A 19,903-nucleotide genomic window follows, 5' to 3' on the forward strand; every position below is an offset into this window, starting at 1 on the left:
TAATTTTTAATAAGAAAAATACTTTTTGGTATGAAAAATCTGTTTTTTGCAATTTTACGAATTAAATTAAATAATGCAATGGAATGGGTACAGGAGAATTTAGTCTAAGGAAGCTGGCACATCGTCGGGTTTATATACACACATATATAAGATAGAAGGGGGCGATGCCAGGTCAAGTGGATCGATGCAGGTTGCCTACAGAGGTCTACTACACCTTAGAGAAGTTGAATGTGCACGTCAAGTCGCTTGTTCCTTTTCCATATGTAAGGACCTCAGTATTTTTTTTCCAATCTCAATTCTAAAATAATTACGGAGAAAAAAAGCAGCTAACATTTTATATCTTCTTTGATCCTCTCTCGTTTATCGAGAAAGAAAATTTCACATTTTTTTATATATAGATATATATATATGAAATTTTAATTTGAGAAAAATATTTTTTAGTTTTTGCAAAACTTTTTCTCTTCGGATATTTTTAAGATGAAAAATATTCTTTTTTTCGAACATCTTCTTGTCTAAAAATTGCAGTGTTGTATCAAAATATTTATAGAGATTCTATATATGTTTTATCTCAAGAAATTTCCCAAGAGAGTTTAGTAGAATTGATGATTATTGAGAATTTTCCACAATTGCTTTTGTATGTGAAAAATGGATGCAGTTATTCTTCTATTTTATAAATTTTCTAAAATGAATTAAATTATTAGATCTATCGTAATTATTTCATTTTTTTTTTTAAAGATGAAAATTCATTTGTTGTTATAGATTCAATAAAAGTTTTTTGAAACAATTTAAGAGTATATAATACTCGTAATTCAACTAAATTGAAACTTCTAATTCAGATTGAAATTAAGCTCCTGAAAATTGTCATAAAAATTAAATGCTATACAGTCTAGACATCACGATCGAAGTATAAAATGGAAAAGGTTATATTTTTAAAAATTCCATTATAACTTTCAAATGAAATCTCTAAAATATTCAAATATTTTTCGGGACGTAAATCCTTATATGCGAACATTGCCAAAAAAAAATATATTTTTTGAAACAAAAATAAATCTTTGAAACAAACTGTGAAAAGGAAAACTGTTAATATTTATTGAAATATAATTATTATAAAACATTGATAAATTGTTAGAAAATATGAGATTAGGAGTGACGTCATTGTTCGGATTTTCTAATAATTTCCAATTATTTCAAAAAATATTTGCACCTCACTGTTTTTTTTTTTTTTATCATATTTTAGACTTCTCTATATAAAATTCCAGTTTAATCTATTCAGGACACGAAAAGAAAATAAATATCAAATTTTATAAAAGTATTTTCAAATCGTGGAAAAAATGTTAAAAATCGCCATATAAGAAATATTAATCTTTAATAAACTTTTATGAAATTTACAATATATTAAAATTTGGTAAAAAGTATTTGATTCATAAATTAAATTACTAAATTTTATTAAATCCTCTATATTAAGTTTATAAAAGTTTTTCTAAAGTTCAGAATTTCTTATATATATGAAAATTATGCTTTTTTCAAAGACTTGAAAATACTTTTATAAAATCTGATATTTATTTTCTTTCCGTGATATTTAATTAAAAAAATAAAAAAAAAATTACTTTAACAATTAATAAATTTTTATTTAGTTTAATTTTTGTTGAAATTAAACATTGATTGTATAATTTCAAGGCTAATTTTCATAGATTCCGCGCGAGAAATTTCATGGGAATATTGACAAACGAGAGGAGGGGATGATATAATCTTGGCAATTTAAATGTTTGTCTGTAAGATAGAGAAAGGTGTTGGAAGGAGAATATCGGTGCTGATAATCCCTTGTTGAAACAAGCACTAAGTCGAGGATTGTCTGTGGGATTGCACAATGATACGTGGATTGGGTGGAGGGCGCGTTTGCTACCCTATCGTGGTTACCCTTCCTATATATATATGTATACACTGTCCTTTTATGTACCTCGTCGTTGTTCTTGGGTGAATCTGCACTACTGTAGCCTATATATATATATATAAATGCCCGGCGCAAAATCGAACAACCCTTACTACATCGAGCTTTTACTCGAAAAATTGCTCTATTGGGGGGTTACTCGTAGTTTCGTTTACAGAAATCATCCCCTGAGGTGAGGGAGAACAAAGGCAATTTCACCCTGGAGGTTTGAAAAAGATAAAGCGAATACCTAAACGTAGGTAAACTTACGCGAGGGTCAAGTGAATCAATACCATTCGGATTAGATAACAAAGTAAACCAATCCCAACTATTTGTAACGGAATTTCATGCGAGAAAAAAATTTTTAGGGAAAGAGGAATAATTTTTCTTATATAGTCTGGATTTGAGCTCATGATTATTCCATAAAAAAATCATTATAGTCACAATTTTTATTTTAAAGAATTCTAATTTATTCTTTTACTGATTTTCATTTTTTGAATTAGCATTTGATAAAATTCATTTTAAAACGAGTTTTTTACTTTACAGAATATTTAGGTTATTTTTATTTTGTAAAATTTTTATTTTATAGAATTTCTCATTACACAAATTTTTATTTAAAAGAATTCTAATTTAACCGAATTTTAATTTAATAGAATTCTTATCTAATAGAATTTTAAGTGCTTGGAATATTTAAATACTATTTTCCAATTCACTGAATCTTAATTTTTTCAAATTTTTATTTATACGAATTCTTATTTGATAGAATTCATATAAAACGATGAATTTTCATTGATTAAAAATTGCAAATGGCCAAACAAATAATTGACAGAAAAATTTCTGCTTTTAAAATTTACTAATCACGATTTTAAAAAATTAAAAAAATGCGTCGAAATGATTGTGAATTCGGTAATTTGCAATAGTGGACAAATAAATATTCGTCGTTTTAAGAATTATATCTAATAAGAATTCGTGCAAATAAAAATTGGAACAAATGAAAATTCGATGAATTAGAAATTTTTACATTTAAAAATTCTGTTTAATGAGAATTATGCTAAATTAAAATTCGGTTTTAGAATTTTTTAAATATAAAAAGTTGAACAAAATAAAATAAATTCTGCGAAATAAAAATTCTGTCAAATTAAAGTTACCTAAGAATTGTTTGTTACTCTCTAAATCTGAATTAGTGAAAATGTTTACTAATTTGAATTAGTGACTCACTTTTTGCTTCTGAATTAGTAAAATTTTACTAATTATTAGTAACTTTTAATAACAATTAGTAAAATTTTACTAATTCTGAAGCAAAAAGTGAGTCACTAATTCAAATTAGTAAAAATTTTTATTAATTCAGATTTAGAGAGTAAGTAAAAATTCGTTTAAAAATAAATTATGTTATCTGAAATATATTTTTTTTACCGTTTCAATAAATATTGAATAAATTTCCTTTCTTTTTATGTTGTAATATTTAATAAGATTATTATTGAAGCATGTTATGTTTGTGAGAAATTGATTTTTTCCTTTATTTTTTCGTGTTTTTTGAATGTTTGTTTTTGAGATCTTCTCGCATGTATAAGAGGTTCTTGACGTGACGAGGAAAATACGATTTATTCAACATCAAAGGTACCTTCGTACTTTTAAGCACAGCATGGCAATAATCCGTCTCGAAAACTCTCTATTTCTCCCCTGACTGTCAAGAGAGCCGCGAATTACTACTTAAAATAATTGTACAATCAACATTCAAATACTATACTTTGAACTTTCAAGTTTAATCCATTTATGCTTTTGAATATGAAATTTCATTGGATATTAAATTTCCCTATGGTGAAATGTATTTTAAACTACATTCTCAAATTGAAACTGAATTTCTTCAATATTTTCCTCTTAAAACGAGAATTCCTTCAAAATTTCATAATTTTCATTTTTGTTGATTTAAGTAGTATTTTTTTTTTTTAATTTATATTTTAAAAACCTATTTAAGTGCGTTGTTTGGATAAAAAGACGCGAGAGTAGAAGATCTATTTGGGCAAAATAAATTATGTATGACCCCATTAGTAGCTTTCATCCGAAACAAGATTGAGAGCGATCAGTCTTCCTCGAGGATGAGTTTTTTTTTTCTGAGCAAAAAGATTACTAGTAATTGAGGTGCCTTAAAGGTTCCTTTTTAGACACCTAACACGACCTAACAAAACGTGCAAAAGGTATTCTGAAAAAAAGGAGCATCTCAAGCGACAAAGGACCCTTTGGTCTCTTCCGACAGGGTGAGAGGCTTTGAAAACGGGTGAAAATAAAATAAAAAAAAAAAAGTAGTCCTCCTTGCGCGCAAGGATATCGATTTACTTGAAGACTTCTCCTTTATCGTTTCCATCGCTAAAGCCTCTCTAGGTATATATATAGGAAAAACTCGATAACCCATAAGAGTAGGTGGAAATGGGATAAAAGCGAAGGAAAAAGTCAACGTTCCATCATCCTTAAACATATCCATATACAACTGTTATATGATATTCATATATGTATGTGTGCATTTAGAAAACTTATTTTACTGCCACACCTTATATATAGTGTCTTGAAAGCGAAAACACGGATAGTCTGCGCAAAATATATATATGTGGAATTTTTCCCCTCGTTCCTTTTCATATTTCTCTTTTCTGTCTCCTTGGGGAATCGTCAGGAAAGTTACGAACTTGGGGTGGTTTCATTTTCTTGCTTCTATCCCAATGTAGTTTAGAAGTTTAGGCCTTTTCCTTCTATCCTCCTTTATCCCATAAGCGATTTCCTTCTTCGTTATGGGATTAGCTATACTCTTTTTTTTTCTATATACTTACTTTCTGTTTGTATTATTTCGACAAAATTAAGATTTAAGGCTTACAAAGTTTTCTTTTCTCAAATAAGTGGAAAATAAACTGTGAAAACTTTTTTTTTCTACAATAAACATTCGGAGAAAATTATATATATATATATGTATATATAACTTTTAATGTAATGTATAAAGTTGGAATTTTGGATGTGGGAAAAATTATTATTGTTTTTATACACTGGAAAAAATAGTATTGAATCAAGAAAACCCATTTACTTGTACATTTGATTCAAGAAAATTTTACACTGAAAAAAATAGTTTTGAATCAAGAAAACACTGTAAAAAGAAGGTACCGATTTTAGGTATTAACATAGAACCAAAATGCAATTTAGTACCTAAAGTTAGTATTAAATTAATACCTCTTGTTTTACAGTGAACCCATTTACTTGTCCGTATTTAATTTAATATGTTTTTAGGCCAATAAAATTTTACTATGAAGTAAATTTTCTTGAATTCAGAAAATTAGTGGATCAAATACACGGACAAGTAAATGATTTTCTTGAATCAATGATACTTTTTTTTCAGTGTACTTGATTGAAATAAATTTTCTTGAATTAAAAAAATTATTGGATTAAATACGGACAAGTAAATTGTTTTCTTGAATGAAAGTTACTTTTTTTCAGTTTAGAAAATTTGTTACTTGAAAGAAAAACCTTTTGTTTTTTAATCAATTTTTTTTTAAAGTAAATTTGAAGAGAAGTCGAAAATTAAGTGAAAGTAAGGTTGGTTTAAATTTAAATTGAAATTCGTGTGAAAATAAGATCTACATTTCAAAGAACGTGAAATTCATACTTTTTGTGTCTTTTTTTAAAAAAAAGCTTTTTACTTAAATTCATCCTTTCTTATTTTCAAACCTAATTTATAATTGAAAATGCATCGTAAAATAAGATTTTGTTTTTGAAAATAAAAATTTTTTTATTTCACAATAAATTTTTTTTAAATATTCAAATGAAAAATCGGAAAAAAGAAACTTTTTAAAAATTACATTCATTTGAGTTTTAAATTAGAGAAATTAATATTTAAGCTCAAAGTTATATCAAAGAAAAAATTTTAGCTTCGATTTTACATAATTGGAATTAATTACCGAGTGAATAATTTAAATTTATGGGTGGAAATGGAGATTGAGAGCTGAAGATTTAAATTCACCAGTGGCAGAAAAGAAAATATATTTTGTAATTTTAATATTGTAATTTGAAATAGGTCGCAATTGAGAAAATAAGATAAAATTTGCAAAAAGAAAAATCTAATTGAACCAAATAATTTTTATTTGAATGAAATATTTTTTCTTTTTTTCTGAAAAAGAATCCACTTTAAAAAGGTGAATTTTCGTTAATGTTCTGCTATTTCATAAAACATTACTTTCTTCTTTATTGCTTTTCCTCTGTCTCTTTATTTTCTACAAAGGATTTCAAGGAAAATGTCGAACACGTACTATTTCCATTCTGTATAGGTGTATTCGTTATACACCAAACAGCCACTCCCAACAGCTTTTATAGCTCTTTTCCATTTCTATTTTGTTTTGCCTTTGTAAGAAACGTGCTTTCTTGCTTCTTACACTTCACATTTTACCCAACACTTTTCTTAGCCAAAAATATTTCTTCTTTATCACCCATTCTATTTTTTGCCAAAAAAAAGTTCTCTGTCTCTTTTTTGTATTCTTAACTATCTGTTTTTCTGTTATTTTTTTACATTTTGTTCATTATCGTTTTTGATTAGCTCTTTATAGTTTTTTTCTATTTTGATTTTATTAGTTTTTATTTTTTTAAAATTAGTTCTTTGTGTGGTTTTTTTATTTTTTTTTGAATTGGTTCGTTATATGGCTTTGATTATTTTCTCGGTTATTTAATATTAATTGGTTTTTGCTTTTATTTTTTATTGTTTCACTCAGAGAAATGATATATTTGTCTCACATTCTAATAAATATTTATTTGATTTATATAAATTTTTATTTGTTTTAAATAAAAAATTTTATTTACGCCAAAGAAATGGGTTACTAGGCTGTTAGCAAATAAATATTTACTTGAACCAAACAATTTCTATTTCAATTAAATAAACTGTATTTAAACCAATAATTTCTGTATTTGAAACAAATACAGTTTATTTAATTGAAATAAAAATTATTTGGTTCAAGTAAATATTTATTTGTTAACAAGTAACCGATTATTTGAATAAAATAAATTTTTTTTCAGTGTAAATTTGGAAACTATCCCAAAATTTAAATAACAATTTTTTTTTTATTTTTTCGTTATTTTTTTTTTTAATAACTACTTTGAATTCGGAAAATAGGAAAACAAAAAAAATCTGTAACCCTTAGGAACATATTTATTTTCTCTGTGTGTTTTTTCTTCTTTAAGTCAATTACTGGTAAAATGTGCGATGGAATGTTTTAAATCGTTTGCAATGAAGTTCTTTTGAGTTTTTGGAACGGCTCTTGAATACCAAGGACATAATAAAACCATCCCCTTTACTTTTCTTCTTTTTTGTTCTCTCTGTTTCCTTTTTTTTCTCTCTCTTTTGCTTTTATTTTTCGTCCTACCATCCTTGGCATTTCCCTCTGGATTTCGTCGTCAGTTTCCGCATCTTTCTTTATCTCTCGCTCAAAGGCGCGAGATCGTGCAACGCTTGTTCTATATTTATATATATATAAAACCGTCCATAAAGGGTGGCAAAAGTAGAGTTGGTACAGAGAGGGGGTGGGGTGGTTTTTGTCAGTGTGCGGGAGCTTATCCTGTGGTACGACGGGGTATATAAGCTAATATTACGGTACCCCGCGGCGAAGTGGAAAATTTCATTGAAACTTTCATTATTCATCCGCGGCCTAGTCGGCATCGTCTGCCGTATTGCAAACCCCGGCAAATTTAATTCCAATCACAAGCGCACGAATTAACCTGCGGCTAGTAAAATTCTCGGACCTGAATTAAGTCCTGCTTTTCAACACACACGTTCGCCTATATATATATATATATATATATATATATATAATTAATAACGAAACATACTATAATAAAGCATGCAGTGTAACTTTACATTTTTTACAACAATAACAAGTAATTTAAGTATGCAAATTAGATTTACCTTTTTTAATTTTACAAATTGCCTTTGTTCACTGAATTATAAATAGTTTATATGCTTAACATGCAAAATGTGTTTCGCTTTTGAAAGTTCATTTTTCTTTATAAAATACTCGTTATTGTTATAAATTATTCTTATTCACCGTAAATATTTTTCATTGTTTATTATATTATTATTATTATTATCATCATTATTATTATATTATTATTACCATCTTTTCTATTTTTTTTTTAATAAATTCTTTATAAGTGACAAGCACTTTTTCAATTTTGATATGTTCGTAAAATGGAAAATAAAAAGTTTGGATTTTTTGTGTGAGGTGAGAAAAGAGACGCGATTGTCGAAGTAGTTTTGCCAAGATTGCTTTTAGCCTTTGACGACTTGGATATAGTGTATAAAAGGCAAGTCCTTATCCATTGCCCTTGATCGGAAGAAACGAAAATGTATTTCCGAATGTATACCGTCAAATTGAAGTTTCTCGCCTATAGTGTGCATTGATGGCCCTTCGGGAATCGAGTGAATAAAGTCGAACTGGCGTCTCGACGAAAATCGATGGCAAAATGAATTAAAAAGTGTTGAAGAAAAAAAAAAAAGTACCTCGTCACGATGACTATAAAATTACACAATAGTATAATGGGGTTCATAAAAAAATATACGCGCGCAGTGTACATCAATTCAAATTATCTAATTCTATAGAAAAAAATAAATTTATATTAAAAAAAAATTTATAGTGAAAAATTTTACTATTGAATATCAGAAAAAAAATATTTGGGACAAAAAAAATATTGATTTAAAATACAATTTAAATCATATTTTATAAATTGCATATTTATAAATCAATTTTTTTTGCTGAAATTTTATAATGATTTAATAGCATTTTGTTTTTTTTCACTATTATATACACTAAAAAAAAAAATTTATTTGATTCAAATACCGGTGTATTTGGTTATTATCAAATAAATATTTACTTGAAGCAAATAAATGGTATTTGCTTCAAATACTGAAAAATTTGATTCAAATATTATATATATTTGATTCAAGTAAATATTTATTTGATAATAACCAAATACACCGGTATTTGAATCAAATAAATTTTTTTTTCAGTGTAGTATTGTTTATTTTGGTAATGATAATAATGATAGAAATAATAATTATAAATTTGCAAAAAATGTTTTTTAATTACGTTTTTATAATTTTGAATAAATTTATAAAAGAAAAACAGTTTTTGTAATACAGATAAGTAAATAGGTATAAAAAATAAAATTTGGCATTTTAAAACATAAATTTTGCTCTTAATCTCTTAGTTTTCTGATAAAGTATTTTAGTTTATTGCTTACATTTTATCAGTAAGGTAACAGCTAACGTTAATAAATAAATTTTACAGAAAAACATTTTTCAAGTAAAATAATGTTATTTTTATTTATTTTTTTTAACTATAACAAGGTGTTTTAACATTGAGAATACTTTACAAAAAATTATTGAACAATAATAATTTGTAAAGAGAGTTCTTTGCGAATTTTTCTTTTAAAATTAGTGCAATTATCGTAAAAGTAAATTATTATTATTATTATTATTATTGCCAATTAGAGTGGGAACGACTAAAATGCATGAAACATATATAAATATAATCCAGAATTATTTGTAGTCATAAGCTTTCGAGTATAAATAAAAACATTTTAAACTAAACTTAACACGCAAATCGTTTGTTGAATAAAGTTTCATTTCTTACAAACATCTATATTTTATATTTTGATAAATATAATGAAAAACGTAATTTTTCTAATTTTTGCATTATTGGCATTAATTTTATTTTCTATGTCAGATTTTGGAGTAAAAGCGAGTGAGTAATGAAAATTTGTAATTTTTTTGATTTTACACGCAGAAAAATTGGAGTTTATTTGAGAGACAAATAAAATTTATTTGAATCAAATAATAAAAAATAATATTTATCTCAGTATAATGATTTTTTATTTGTTTTAAATAAAAAAAATTATTTAGCACAAATAAAATTTTATTTAGCGCATATAAAATTTTTAGTTAACTCAAAAATCTTTATTTGAAATAAGTAAATATTTATTTGACTCTGAGACAAATATATATCTTTTCTTTGGGTAAAACAGAAATAAAATTTTTTTAAATATTTTATTTTAAAAATTATACCTAAAAACAAGAAATATTTGTCTCAGAGAAAAATAAATTTTATTTGATTTGAATAAAATTTTTATTTACGCCAAATAAATAAGTAATTTAGCTCTAAGACAAATATACGTTTATTTAGCTCAAATATATTATATTTGTTTCAAATAAAACATTTCTCTGTGTGTGTATAATAGTTTTAATATTTAAAGTAACTTGAAATAATTTAGATAAATTTTATAAAATATAAATTATTTATAAAAAGTTTATGAAAATTTTTATTCTTTAGTTAGTATGGATGGTTATGCTAATAGTTGGAAAGCTGCCAACAAAAACAAAGGAAAAGGAAAATAGGTGGTTTTTCAATAACATTTTACCAAATTTTATTATATAATTTGGAGAAAATAAAAAATATCAAGAAAAATAAATATATTCATTAAAATAATTATTTAAATTAATATTATTGTATAATATACTCTACATTTTTTTTAAGGGTTAATTTAATATTTTCAAAACATTTATATCGTTTCTTTCTAATGCCATATTTTCAAATTTCTAAGCAAAAAAAGAAATTACATATATACTAATTAATTAACTATATTAATTTGAAGGTATCAAATCGCAATGAATTGATACAAATATTTGTATCGAAATATAATTTGATCCAAATATTGGTATCAATTTTCTATCAATTCGATATCCACTTGATATCAATTCGTGTTTCACTTGATATCTTCAAGAAACAAGTGTAATTAATACACTGCCCAGTCGAAAATCGTAAGTTTCCCTGAAGGGTTCACATGGCCTTCAGGTAACTGTTATGAAGGTTTCAAAAGCTTCATGGCAACTATTTATACATTAGACCTAAAATTCTGTGATATTTGCTTTCTGATTTCTTAACGGGAAGCTTTTTCTACAGCTTGTTGAATATCTGTGGACAGCTTCTAGTAAAAGGTCTACCAGTTTGCTTGGTGAATGCTTTCCTAATGCCTGGTTTAATGTGTAAGAAAGCAATTCTATTTGCTTTTCACAAGTTGCAAATTAATATGTAATTTAATTACCTTTTTTACACTTCCTGAAAACTAGAATAATTTCATTAAATTAAACTAAATCGAAAAATCATAAAAATTCTATAGTAATTTGTAAATCCGTTTTATACAATTAATAATTATTCTTTATATATTATATAAAAATTATTTTTCAAAGAAAAAGTTTATTTTTAAACACTTAAATTGTATACGAAAAAAATTATATATAACTTGAGCAAAATTTGGGGTTAGGAATACGAACACGGTGAAAACCTTTTATATTGAATAATGAATACAATTTCTTAAAAAAAAGACAAAATATTTAATATTTAAAAAAAAAAGATTATTATTTTTATACTTGATATTTATGAATATTTTTTATAAATAATATATTCTTTATTCTTTTAGAATTTCATAATTTATGAATATGAATTTAACAGCGTATTTTTATTTACAAATTTTGGTTGACAACAATGTACTAAAAGTTAAAAATTGACAAATTTACATTAAATTATTAATCAATATTAATTGTGTAATTTCACTATAGAAAATTAATTGACAACTAACTTTTAATTGAAAGAAGATAATAATTAATTTTAAAAAAAGTATTTAATATCACTAATAGATATTTTATAAAACAATTGTACCCTTTTAAAAAGACTGTGGACATACCGAGTCTGACGTAAATAATTTTTCTTTAATTCTTCAATATTTAAATATAATAATCTAATACATAATATTTTTACGAGATAAATAAAGATGGAAAGAAAGGTTAAATTTAATTTTTGATCATTGTCATTTTTCCGCTGTTTCCTGAAACATCCATGACGCTTTATTTAATTTTCGCCACCTGAACGCTTTCTTTTTATATATGCAAAATCCTGCAACTCTTTGATAACTCTCTCAAAGCTACTTGAATGCTTTGTTTAAAACGTACAAAATTCGTTATTTTCAAGCTTTCCGTGGAAGCGAAAAATCGGCCATAACAGGCTTCCTGAAAGTTTTCTATAGCTAGTTATCTACTGTCTCACAATTCTCTAATGGTTATCTCAATACTTCAAAACAACTTTTTGTTCAGCTTAACATAGCGTAGGATTTTCGACTGGGTGAGAATTGATTATTGATTAAATATTCACGTAAAAAAATCTTCTCTTAGAACAACGATAAGTTTCACTAAATCAGCGAAAATTTTTGTCATTCTAGAGAAGTATATCGCTGTTCCAGGTTAAGATTTTTTTGCATGTTGTCAGTAGAATTTTACTGATTAAAATTTAGAGTGCAGAATATTTGAATTGTTGATACACGCGGGAAACAATAAAAAAATTAAAACTCGTTTTATGTCAACACCTATATATAACATATATATACACATGCTATTCATTGTTCTACTCCCTCACAAGAATAATATTTTGTATTGTTCTAAGCGAGGTGATTCGTCCCTCGCATTGAAACGTCACGGGGAAAATCGAGACCGTGTGCGTTGGGTCTCGTAAATCCATTTATTTATTTATTTATGTACGAGAGATGGGGTCTGGCCAAATGTGTAGATGGGGTTGGGAGGGGAGTATAGCGGCTTATGGTAGGCATGAGGCAAAAAGGTTGGCTGGCAATACGCATAGAAAGTATCCCATGGGATCGAGAGACAGGGGATTTCAAAAGTCACGGAGACCGAAACGCCGTCGAGAGATGGGTACAACGTTCACTGTCTATACCGGAGGTAAAGTCTCCCGAGGCATCGGGGGGTTGAAACGAAAATGGTGTTGTGCCACTTAGCCAGAAAGATCTCATATACATATATAGCTACTCTGCATCTTCCTCTTTTTTTTTGCCTAGGCTTTGAATCATCATTTTTTAACGCCTGAATATTTAATGTCGAAAGCTACTTATCTCTATCTTCCTCTCGATGTTTGTTTCTTTCGCCCCTCTTTCCAATCATTATAGATTTATTTTCTTCTAAATCGAGAATGTTTTTCTATTTTTGTGATTTATATTTTAAATCAATTTTTTAGGCATTTTTGGTATTTAAAAAATGTGGACGAGAAGATTTTTGTATAATTTTACATTTTGGAAACTCGTTTTTTTGGTGACAAGAATTATTATAATAATTATCGCCTATAATAAATTATACTTCATTCGTGTCAGACAGTCTGACCAAATGTGTCTATTACTACTGAAGGAACTTATATGAAACATGTCGGAAACCGTAGATATTAAGTCTGACTAAAAAGTTCCGTTACTACTGAAATAATATCAAATTTCCAATTCTTAGAAATTGAGATACGTCAGACTAAATCTTACTTTTACTACTGAATATCGGAAATTTATTACAGAGAGTAATTATAAAATTTCCTTTTTTTAAATATTTACTTTTAATTATCAAAATTTATCCTTTTTGAAATCTTAATCTTTTTGGAAAAATATAAACAAATTATTAACATCTTTCGCAATATTGTTATATTTCTGCTTCTTTTTAAGTCTTCTTTTTTTGATAGTAAATTTCCACCTGGTATAAATTTGCATAAAACTCGAAGGAATTATCTTGATTTATATACAATTCGGATTACTGATAACGATTCCATATATTTAAATGTGTAAGAGGAGTAATTTTGGTTTTTCGTTAACTTTCCTGACGTATATGGAAATTTCGAATTGGAAAAAGTGTCAAAAGTTTTTCCGATTTATTTTCCCGTTAGACATTTTTAGCTCTCGAGTGTGATAAACGTATATATATATATGCATTCAAGCCAAGCGCGAAATCTGACCCTTTTTGCAATTATTGTTTCGTGTTCGATTCAGTATTTAGATTCGACGTCATTCCAAAAAAACAACGCTATTTTTGACAATGAATTGATACATTGAAACGGGAATTCTATCAAATAAAAGGACAAACAATTCTGTTTATACAATTTTCTAAATAACAATTGATGATGACGTTGAAAAAAAAATTCAGAGAGATTTATTTTTGTATTCTGTTATTTATTTGTTTATATATGCAATATTATATAATATTTGTATATAATATTATAAATTAATATTATAATCTAATTCAATTATATCATGTACCCACATAGGACGGCTTCTTGCTGTGAGGTTACTGTGTAAGCCTACAGTAAACTTGAGGTTAACTTAAAACTTCCGCCTTACAGTAAGCTTACACAGTAAAGCTAAGGTAAGTTTACACAGTAATGCTAAGGTAAGCTTACACAGTAAGGTCGTGAGAAGTTTACGCGGTAAGGTTGTGGTAAGCTTACACGGTAAGGTTTCTGTAAGCTTCTTTTAAGATTACTGTAAGGTTGCTGTAAACATAGAATGTTGTTAATAAATAAATTTTATTAATATTTATGCGCAGTAGTTTTCTATGGCACATACGGCTGCGCAGTAAATTTTATTTAACAAACCCTATTGGGGTTCATGAAGTACTTTACCAAATATATAATTTTTTATAAAAAAAAAATTTATAATATAATATATATTGTAATGTAATTATTTTTAATATATTTTCATATTACTTTATGTTCACAGTAACCTTACAGCAACCTTACAGTAACCTTACGAAAAGCTTACAACAACCTTACCGTGTAAGCTTACCACAACCTTACCATGTAAACTTACCACGACCTTCCTGTGTAAGCTTACCTTAGCTTTACTGTGTAAGCTTACTGTAAGGCGGAAGTTTTAAGTTAACCTCAAGTTTACTGTAGGCTTACACGGTAACCTTACAAACCCTATAGATATCCTTACAGTAACCTTACAGCAAGAAGTTGTGCTATGTGGGTAGGAAATTTCTTTTTATATATAATGGATCTTTCATCCATAAATGTGTTTGACAAAAATGTATATGTTTACAATCTATATTGTAAAATTTACAAAAGTTTTGTAATATTTACCATACCAATTGTACACAGAAAATTAAAAGGTATTAAAATAAGCTGCAACGCTTTTTATTTTAATCCAATTTTGCTTATTTTAATACCAAGATGGATTAAAATAAGCAAAATTGGATTAAAATAATAAGCGTTGCAGCTTATTTTAATGCCTTTTAATTTTCTGTGTAAATATTGCATTCTATTTCGTAAAATTTACAATGTACATTTTAAATAGTGCAATTTTTTTGTAAAACACATTTTAGTAGATAAATTTATTTCATTGGTGCTACAAATTATGTTTTACATTTTTAAACACATTTCAATAAATAAATAAATAAGAAATAAATTCATAACTTACCCAGTTGGTCATAAGTTGCCGACGTTCTAGGAGTCGCATTTGTAGTTTTGGCCCAGGTCCAGCTAAAAATTGTTTGACCAGTGATCGAGTCTTCTCCAATTGATTTGGAGCTACAGCTTCAACCTGGGCCAAAAACTTTTGCAAAGTAGACTCCAGATTTGGCACTGGGGGACTCGGTAGAGGCTCGTCTCTCTGTAAATAATTGATAGTCGTTTATTATTTTTGTAAATAATTTTCTTAAAAAATTTGTAATTTAAATTCTTAAATTTAATTTTTTTTTTGCAAGATTTTAGTTTTAGTTCTTCAATTTTATTAATTTTTAAACTAGAATTAAATGTTTATTTTCGATTGATGTATATTAATTTTTGCAACAACTATTTAAATAAATTATTTTCTCTATTATTATTATTTACGTATTTCCTCGAAATTTTTCTTTTGTTCTTGAAATAATTCTTTTATACATTGCAATAGGATCTTGATGTTCTTCTCGAAAATTATATACTATATTGATATAATTTAATATACTGTAATTACTCTATTATTTTCGCACTTGCGTGTAATAGAGAAATTTTTCAATTTTATTAGCCTTGAAATAACTTAAAAATAGGAAATGAAAATAATAATTGTAAATGAAATTATGTCCAACGAAGGACACTTACGTTATACACTATATCCTTGTAGATTTTACTGTCTTCATATTGAAAAAATTGCGACATAAAAAAAATTTTTAATTAACTTTCCAAAATAAGTATAATTTAAAATTAGATTTTTTCTGCTATATGTGACTATATAGCTAGAACAGAAAGTAACATTTTTGTTTTACCTTGCAGGGTTCATTGACCTTAGGCGTGGTTTTCAAAATAGATAACGGATTTTAATTTTAAAAAAATAGTCTCCACCCCTTAATAAAATTGAAGAGAAGAAAAGAAGTAAAATTGATTTTGTGAGGGGTTTCAAAAAAAGGAAATTTTTGAATGAGAATGAACTGTAAACTATATACGCAGGGAATATGAGGGAGAGAATGACCTAAAGTTGACCAGAGGGCAATTTGTAAAATTTACAAGTTTAAAGGTAGTTTAGGAATATATGGAGAGTTCATTTTAGCCAAGTATCCAGAGCACCTTACCGGAAACATTCACGCTCAATGACGAAAACGAGGGGTCGTTGCGTGTCAGTGTTCGGGTCGCAAAGTTGGTCTTGTTAGGCCTGTAAAGGGGATTTGGATCAACCAACCGTACACAAGCTCTGGGTTGAGTTCTTCCTTCCCTTCGACCAGACACGCTTCGTTTCTCGATTGATTCTTTACTTTACAATCGACAGAACCGCGTAAGGGCCAACACACACCCACACAGTTGTCAAGTGTACTTTACTTTTATACGGCTCGCTCGTGCCTTCAAAAAAAAAAAAACTTCCACCCTTCTGCAAATACTCTAATCATCACTTGGAATATTTCAATAATTTTAATGGTCTTGTCCGATCAATCCCATTAGTATTTAAAGGGCTGTAGAATTTTTTTTTTGTATTTTTTCAAATTTGATTGGTTTTCGGTTTGCTTTTTAGTTTCTTTTTGGAGGTGCTAAATTTCTGACAATTAGAATATTTAAGTAATTGTTCCTCCGAAGCAATCGAATAATTTTTGGACCTCTCAAATACAATACGGAGAAAAATAAATTGTACTTACTAAACTTGGAACTAAAATTTTATTTTGTTGCTACAACAAATCTGTATTGTTGCACTAACAGTATATTACTACAACAAATTGTATTTACTAAACCTGGAACTAATAAATTTTGTTTGGTTGCTACAACAAATCTGTATTGTTGCACTAACAATATATTTATTATTACAACAAATTTTTAGTTGTTACAACAAAATTTTATTGTTATACCAATTTTGTATTACCAAATTTTTTATTCAAACTAGTATTCACAGAAAAAAGTTTGTGTTATTTTTGTTGCGGGTAATTTTCTCCAATGCTAAAACCCATAAGATTTAACCCACAATTAGGGTAAAATTTGTTGCGTGTTACTAAGGAATTTTTACTACAACAAATTGTTGTAGCGACCAAACAAAATTTGTTAGTAAAAATCATTTTTAACCGTTAATATTTGGTTTTGCTCTTTTTCAAAAACTACTCATTTTTTTATAGAGGTTATCAAAAATTATTATATTTGCAGAGTTTTCTTTTTCATTATAATCAAAAGTCAAAGAAGTATATGACTCATAGAAATATTTGGGGTATAACTCTTTTTTTTCCACAGTCGAAATAAATAAATACATTTTCGATTCGTGTCACGAAATGAATCCGGGGAAAGAATCGTAACGAGTTCGATTATCCAATACACCATGAGTCAGTTCTCTGACTGGAAGTGTGGAAAGAGAAAGAGAGAGAGAGAGAGAGAGAGAGAGAGAGCCCCGTCATTTTCTTCCTCATTCTTTGGCAAGAGTGTACGACCTTCGGTATAACGGGTGTCCGGATTCCCAGGAGATATTCCATTTCCACCCCAATGCCTCATTGTTATGCAATGCAGCAAGTCTATACTAACGACCCACACACACACATACACACAAATAACCCCCGATTTTCAGGGGCTTACCGGGCAGATATCTAGATCGGTTTCCAAAATCAGCTTCTGAAGCCTGGTTATATTCTAGAAAATTTGCATTTTCCCAATTTTGTACTACTTCATTTTATCCCCCTGCTTATCAAGATTTCATGATTATTATCATTGCATATATGTCTGACTAATTTGTCATTCTCTGTTGACAAATGACAAATTCAGATTGCTCCTCCCCGAAGTATTATCCTGTCAATTTTTTTTTTTTTTAGAGAAAAAATTTATCACGTGTCAAAATAGTTAGTCTCATTATAATTTATGGTGTAATAGTATCTCGTGTATAATTTATCAAGTATAAAAAGATTTACCTGGAACAGCGAAAGAATATAGAATAGAAAAAGTTTTAATTGTTTCAGTTAAATCATTTTCTATTCTAGTGAAATCTTTCGATGTTCTAGATGAAATTTTTTTCTATAGAGCATAAAATGGATAAATAATTTAGCATTCGAGAAAAATAAATTTCAACGCCTTTTGAAAATTAATTTATTTCACCTAGCCGGCTGAAAACTAATTTTGTAAATGAAATAGAGGATGGAAATATGCTTTTTTCTTTTCCTCGACGTTCATTTAAACGTAGAATTGGGCGCCAATTACGAGGAGAAAGTCTCGTTTAAAGGTTTTTGAGAAACGACAACTTTAGTTCAAATGAGGTTTACGAGGCTCTTTTCTGAAATAACGTGTTTTCCTTGCTGAAGTAAGTTTCAGCATTTCCCTCGTGCCTTAAGTTCCTTCAGACAGTCAGTTTATTAAAGTCTCCAAACTGAATGTCCCCTGGGGACTAGTACAAATTATGAACGAGCAAAGCCGATTATGGGGATAAGAAAAATCAAAGGCTGTCTTCTTTTTTTTTCTCTCCAGGCAAACAGAAAAAAAAATTTCTTACAATAAATAAATGTAAATTTATCAAAAGTTATAAATGTTGATTAAGGATTTTGTATTGCTAAAAGTTGTAACATTTTTTTGTTCTCCATTTTCTGCCAAGTTTTTTGTTATCTAATCGTGACAATTACAGGTATTTTTTAATTTTAATGCAATTTGTTGAAATTGGTTCTTGATAAAAATTATTTCTTTATATAATGAAAGAGGTACATCTTTTCCATTAGATTGGAAAGTTTTATAAGAATAATACAGTAGAAGACAACAGTAATTTGTCCTCGGTATAAGTTATTACCGCGACTGCAATCTGAAGTAATAAAACTTCTTTTCCCTTTTTTTCATACTGATAACAACCATCTTTGAAACCATGTAATTCCCGACTGTAATTATTTAATCTGAAAAGACAATTTTTTTTTTTATAAACAAAGGACCCTAGACATTTAAATTTCTTTCATATATGTTCAGAATAAAAAAAATGAATACAAATTTTGTACCATTAAAATCAATAAATTGAAAATAACATAGTATAATTTAGTCACTAACAATCGTTCATATTCCATCTTCTTATTTGCAACCTTCTAATTTCTTCTGACCTTCAAAAAAACCAATGTTCTTTCATTATTCTTTATTTCTAACGCCTTCGTCTATAATTATCCATTAGGTGAACAATAACAATCATTTTACATTGTATGTAATTGAATACTTCTTTATGAAAAAAAAATTGATAATAAAAATAAAAAATTAAATATGAAAAAGAAGAAATTGCAAAACTTATTTCTATATGTCAAAAATATTATGAAAGTTTTTAGCAATATATAAGATTGGTTAAATCATCAAAATGTTGACATTTGACAAAATAAATAATAATAATGATAATAAGAAAAAGAAAAATTGCGACATTGAGAGAATTTTTTTTTATTGTGGGAAGAGGAATGAGCGGACGTGACGGTTGTAAAGGTCGCAACAAACGACCAACGATGCAATGAGAGGGACAAAGGACTGTAACACTGACACTCTCTCTCCTTATCGATGCAAAACAGTGTGGAGGGTTGTAGCAATTAAGAGATAACAAGGTTTCCCCTCGTCACCCCTCCAATTAGTAACACCCCGACCCATCTTTGTGGCCCTGCCAGTGCCAGAACATCCCCACATTTCTACCCTTTATTCCTCA

The 19,903-nt window shown here is 27.5% G+C and overlaps 1 protein-coding gene across 1 annotated transcript in view; it reads right to left on the minus strand.

Moving 5' to 3' along the window:
* Nucleotides 1-19,292, minus strand: part of LOC127284532 (choline O-acetyltransferase) — a 44,474-nt gene extending 25,182 nt beyond the window's left edge. Inside the window, exons 1-3 of the mRNA XM_051310006.1 lie at nt 19,276-19,292; nt 18,986-19,127; nt 15,239-15,430 (exon numbers count right to left, since the gene is read on the minus strand). Coding sequence (XP_051165963.1) covers nt 15,239-15,430; nt 18,986-19,127; nt 19,276-19,292 — 351 coding nt within the window. The remainder of the gene's footprint in view (nt 1-15,238; nt 15,431-18,985; nt 19,128-19,275) is intronic.
* Between the last annotated feature and the right edge of the window lie 611 nt (nt 19,293-19,903).

Source organism: Leptopilina boulardi, unplaced genomic scaffold (assembly GCF_019393585.1).
Source record: "Leptopilina boulardi isolate dan_hultmark-lab unplaced genomic scaffold, ZJU_Lbou_2.1 LbouV2_325, whole genome shotgun sequence".
In the NCBI taxonomy this organism is placed as follows: Eukaryota; Metazoa; Arthropoda; class Insecta; order Hymenoptera; family Figitidae; genus Leptopilina; species Leptopilina boulardi.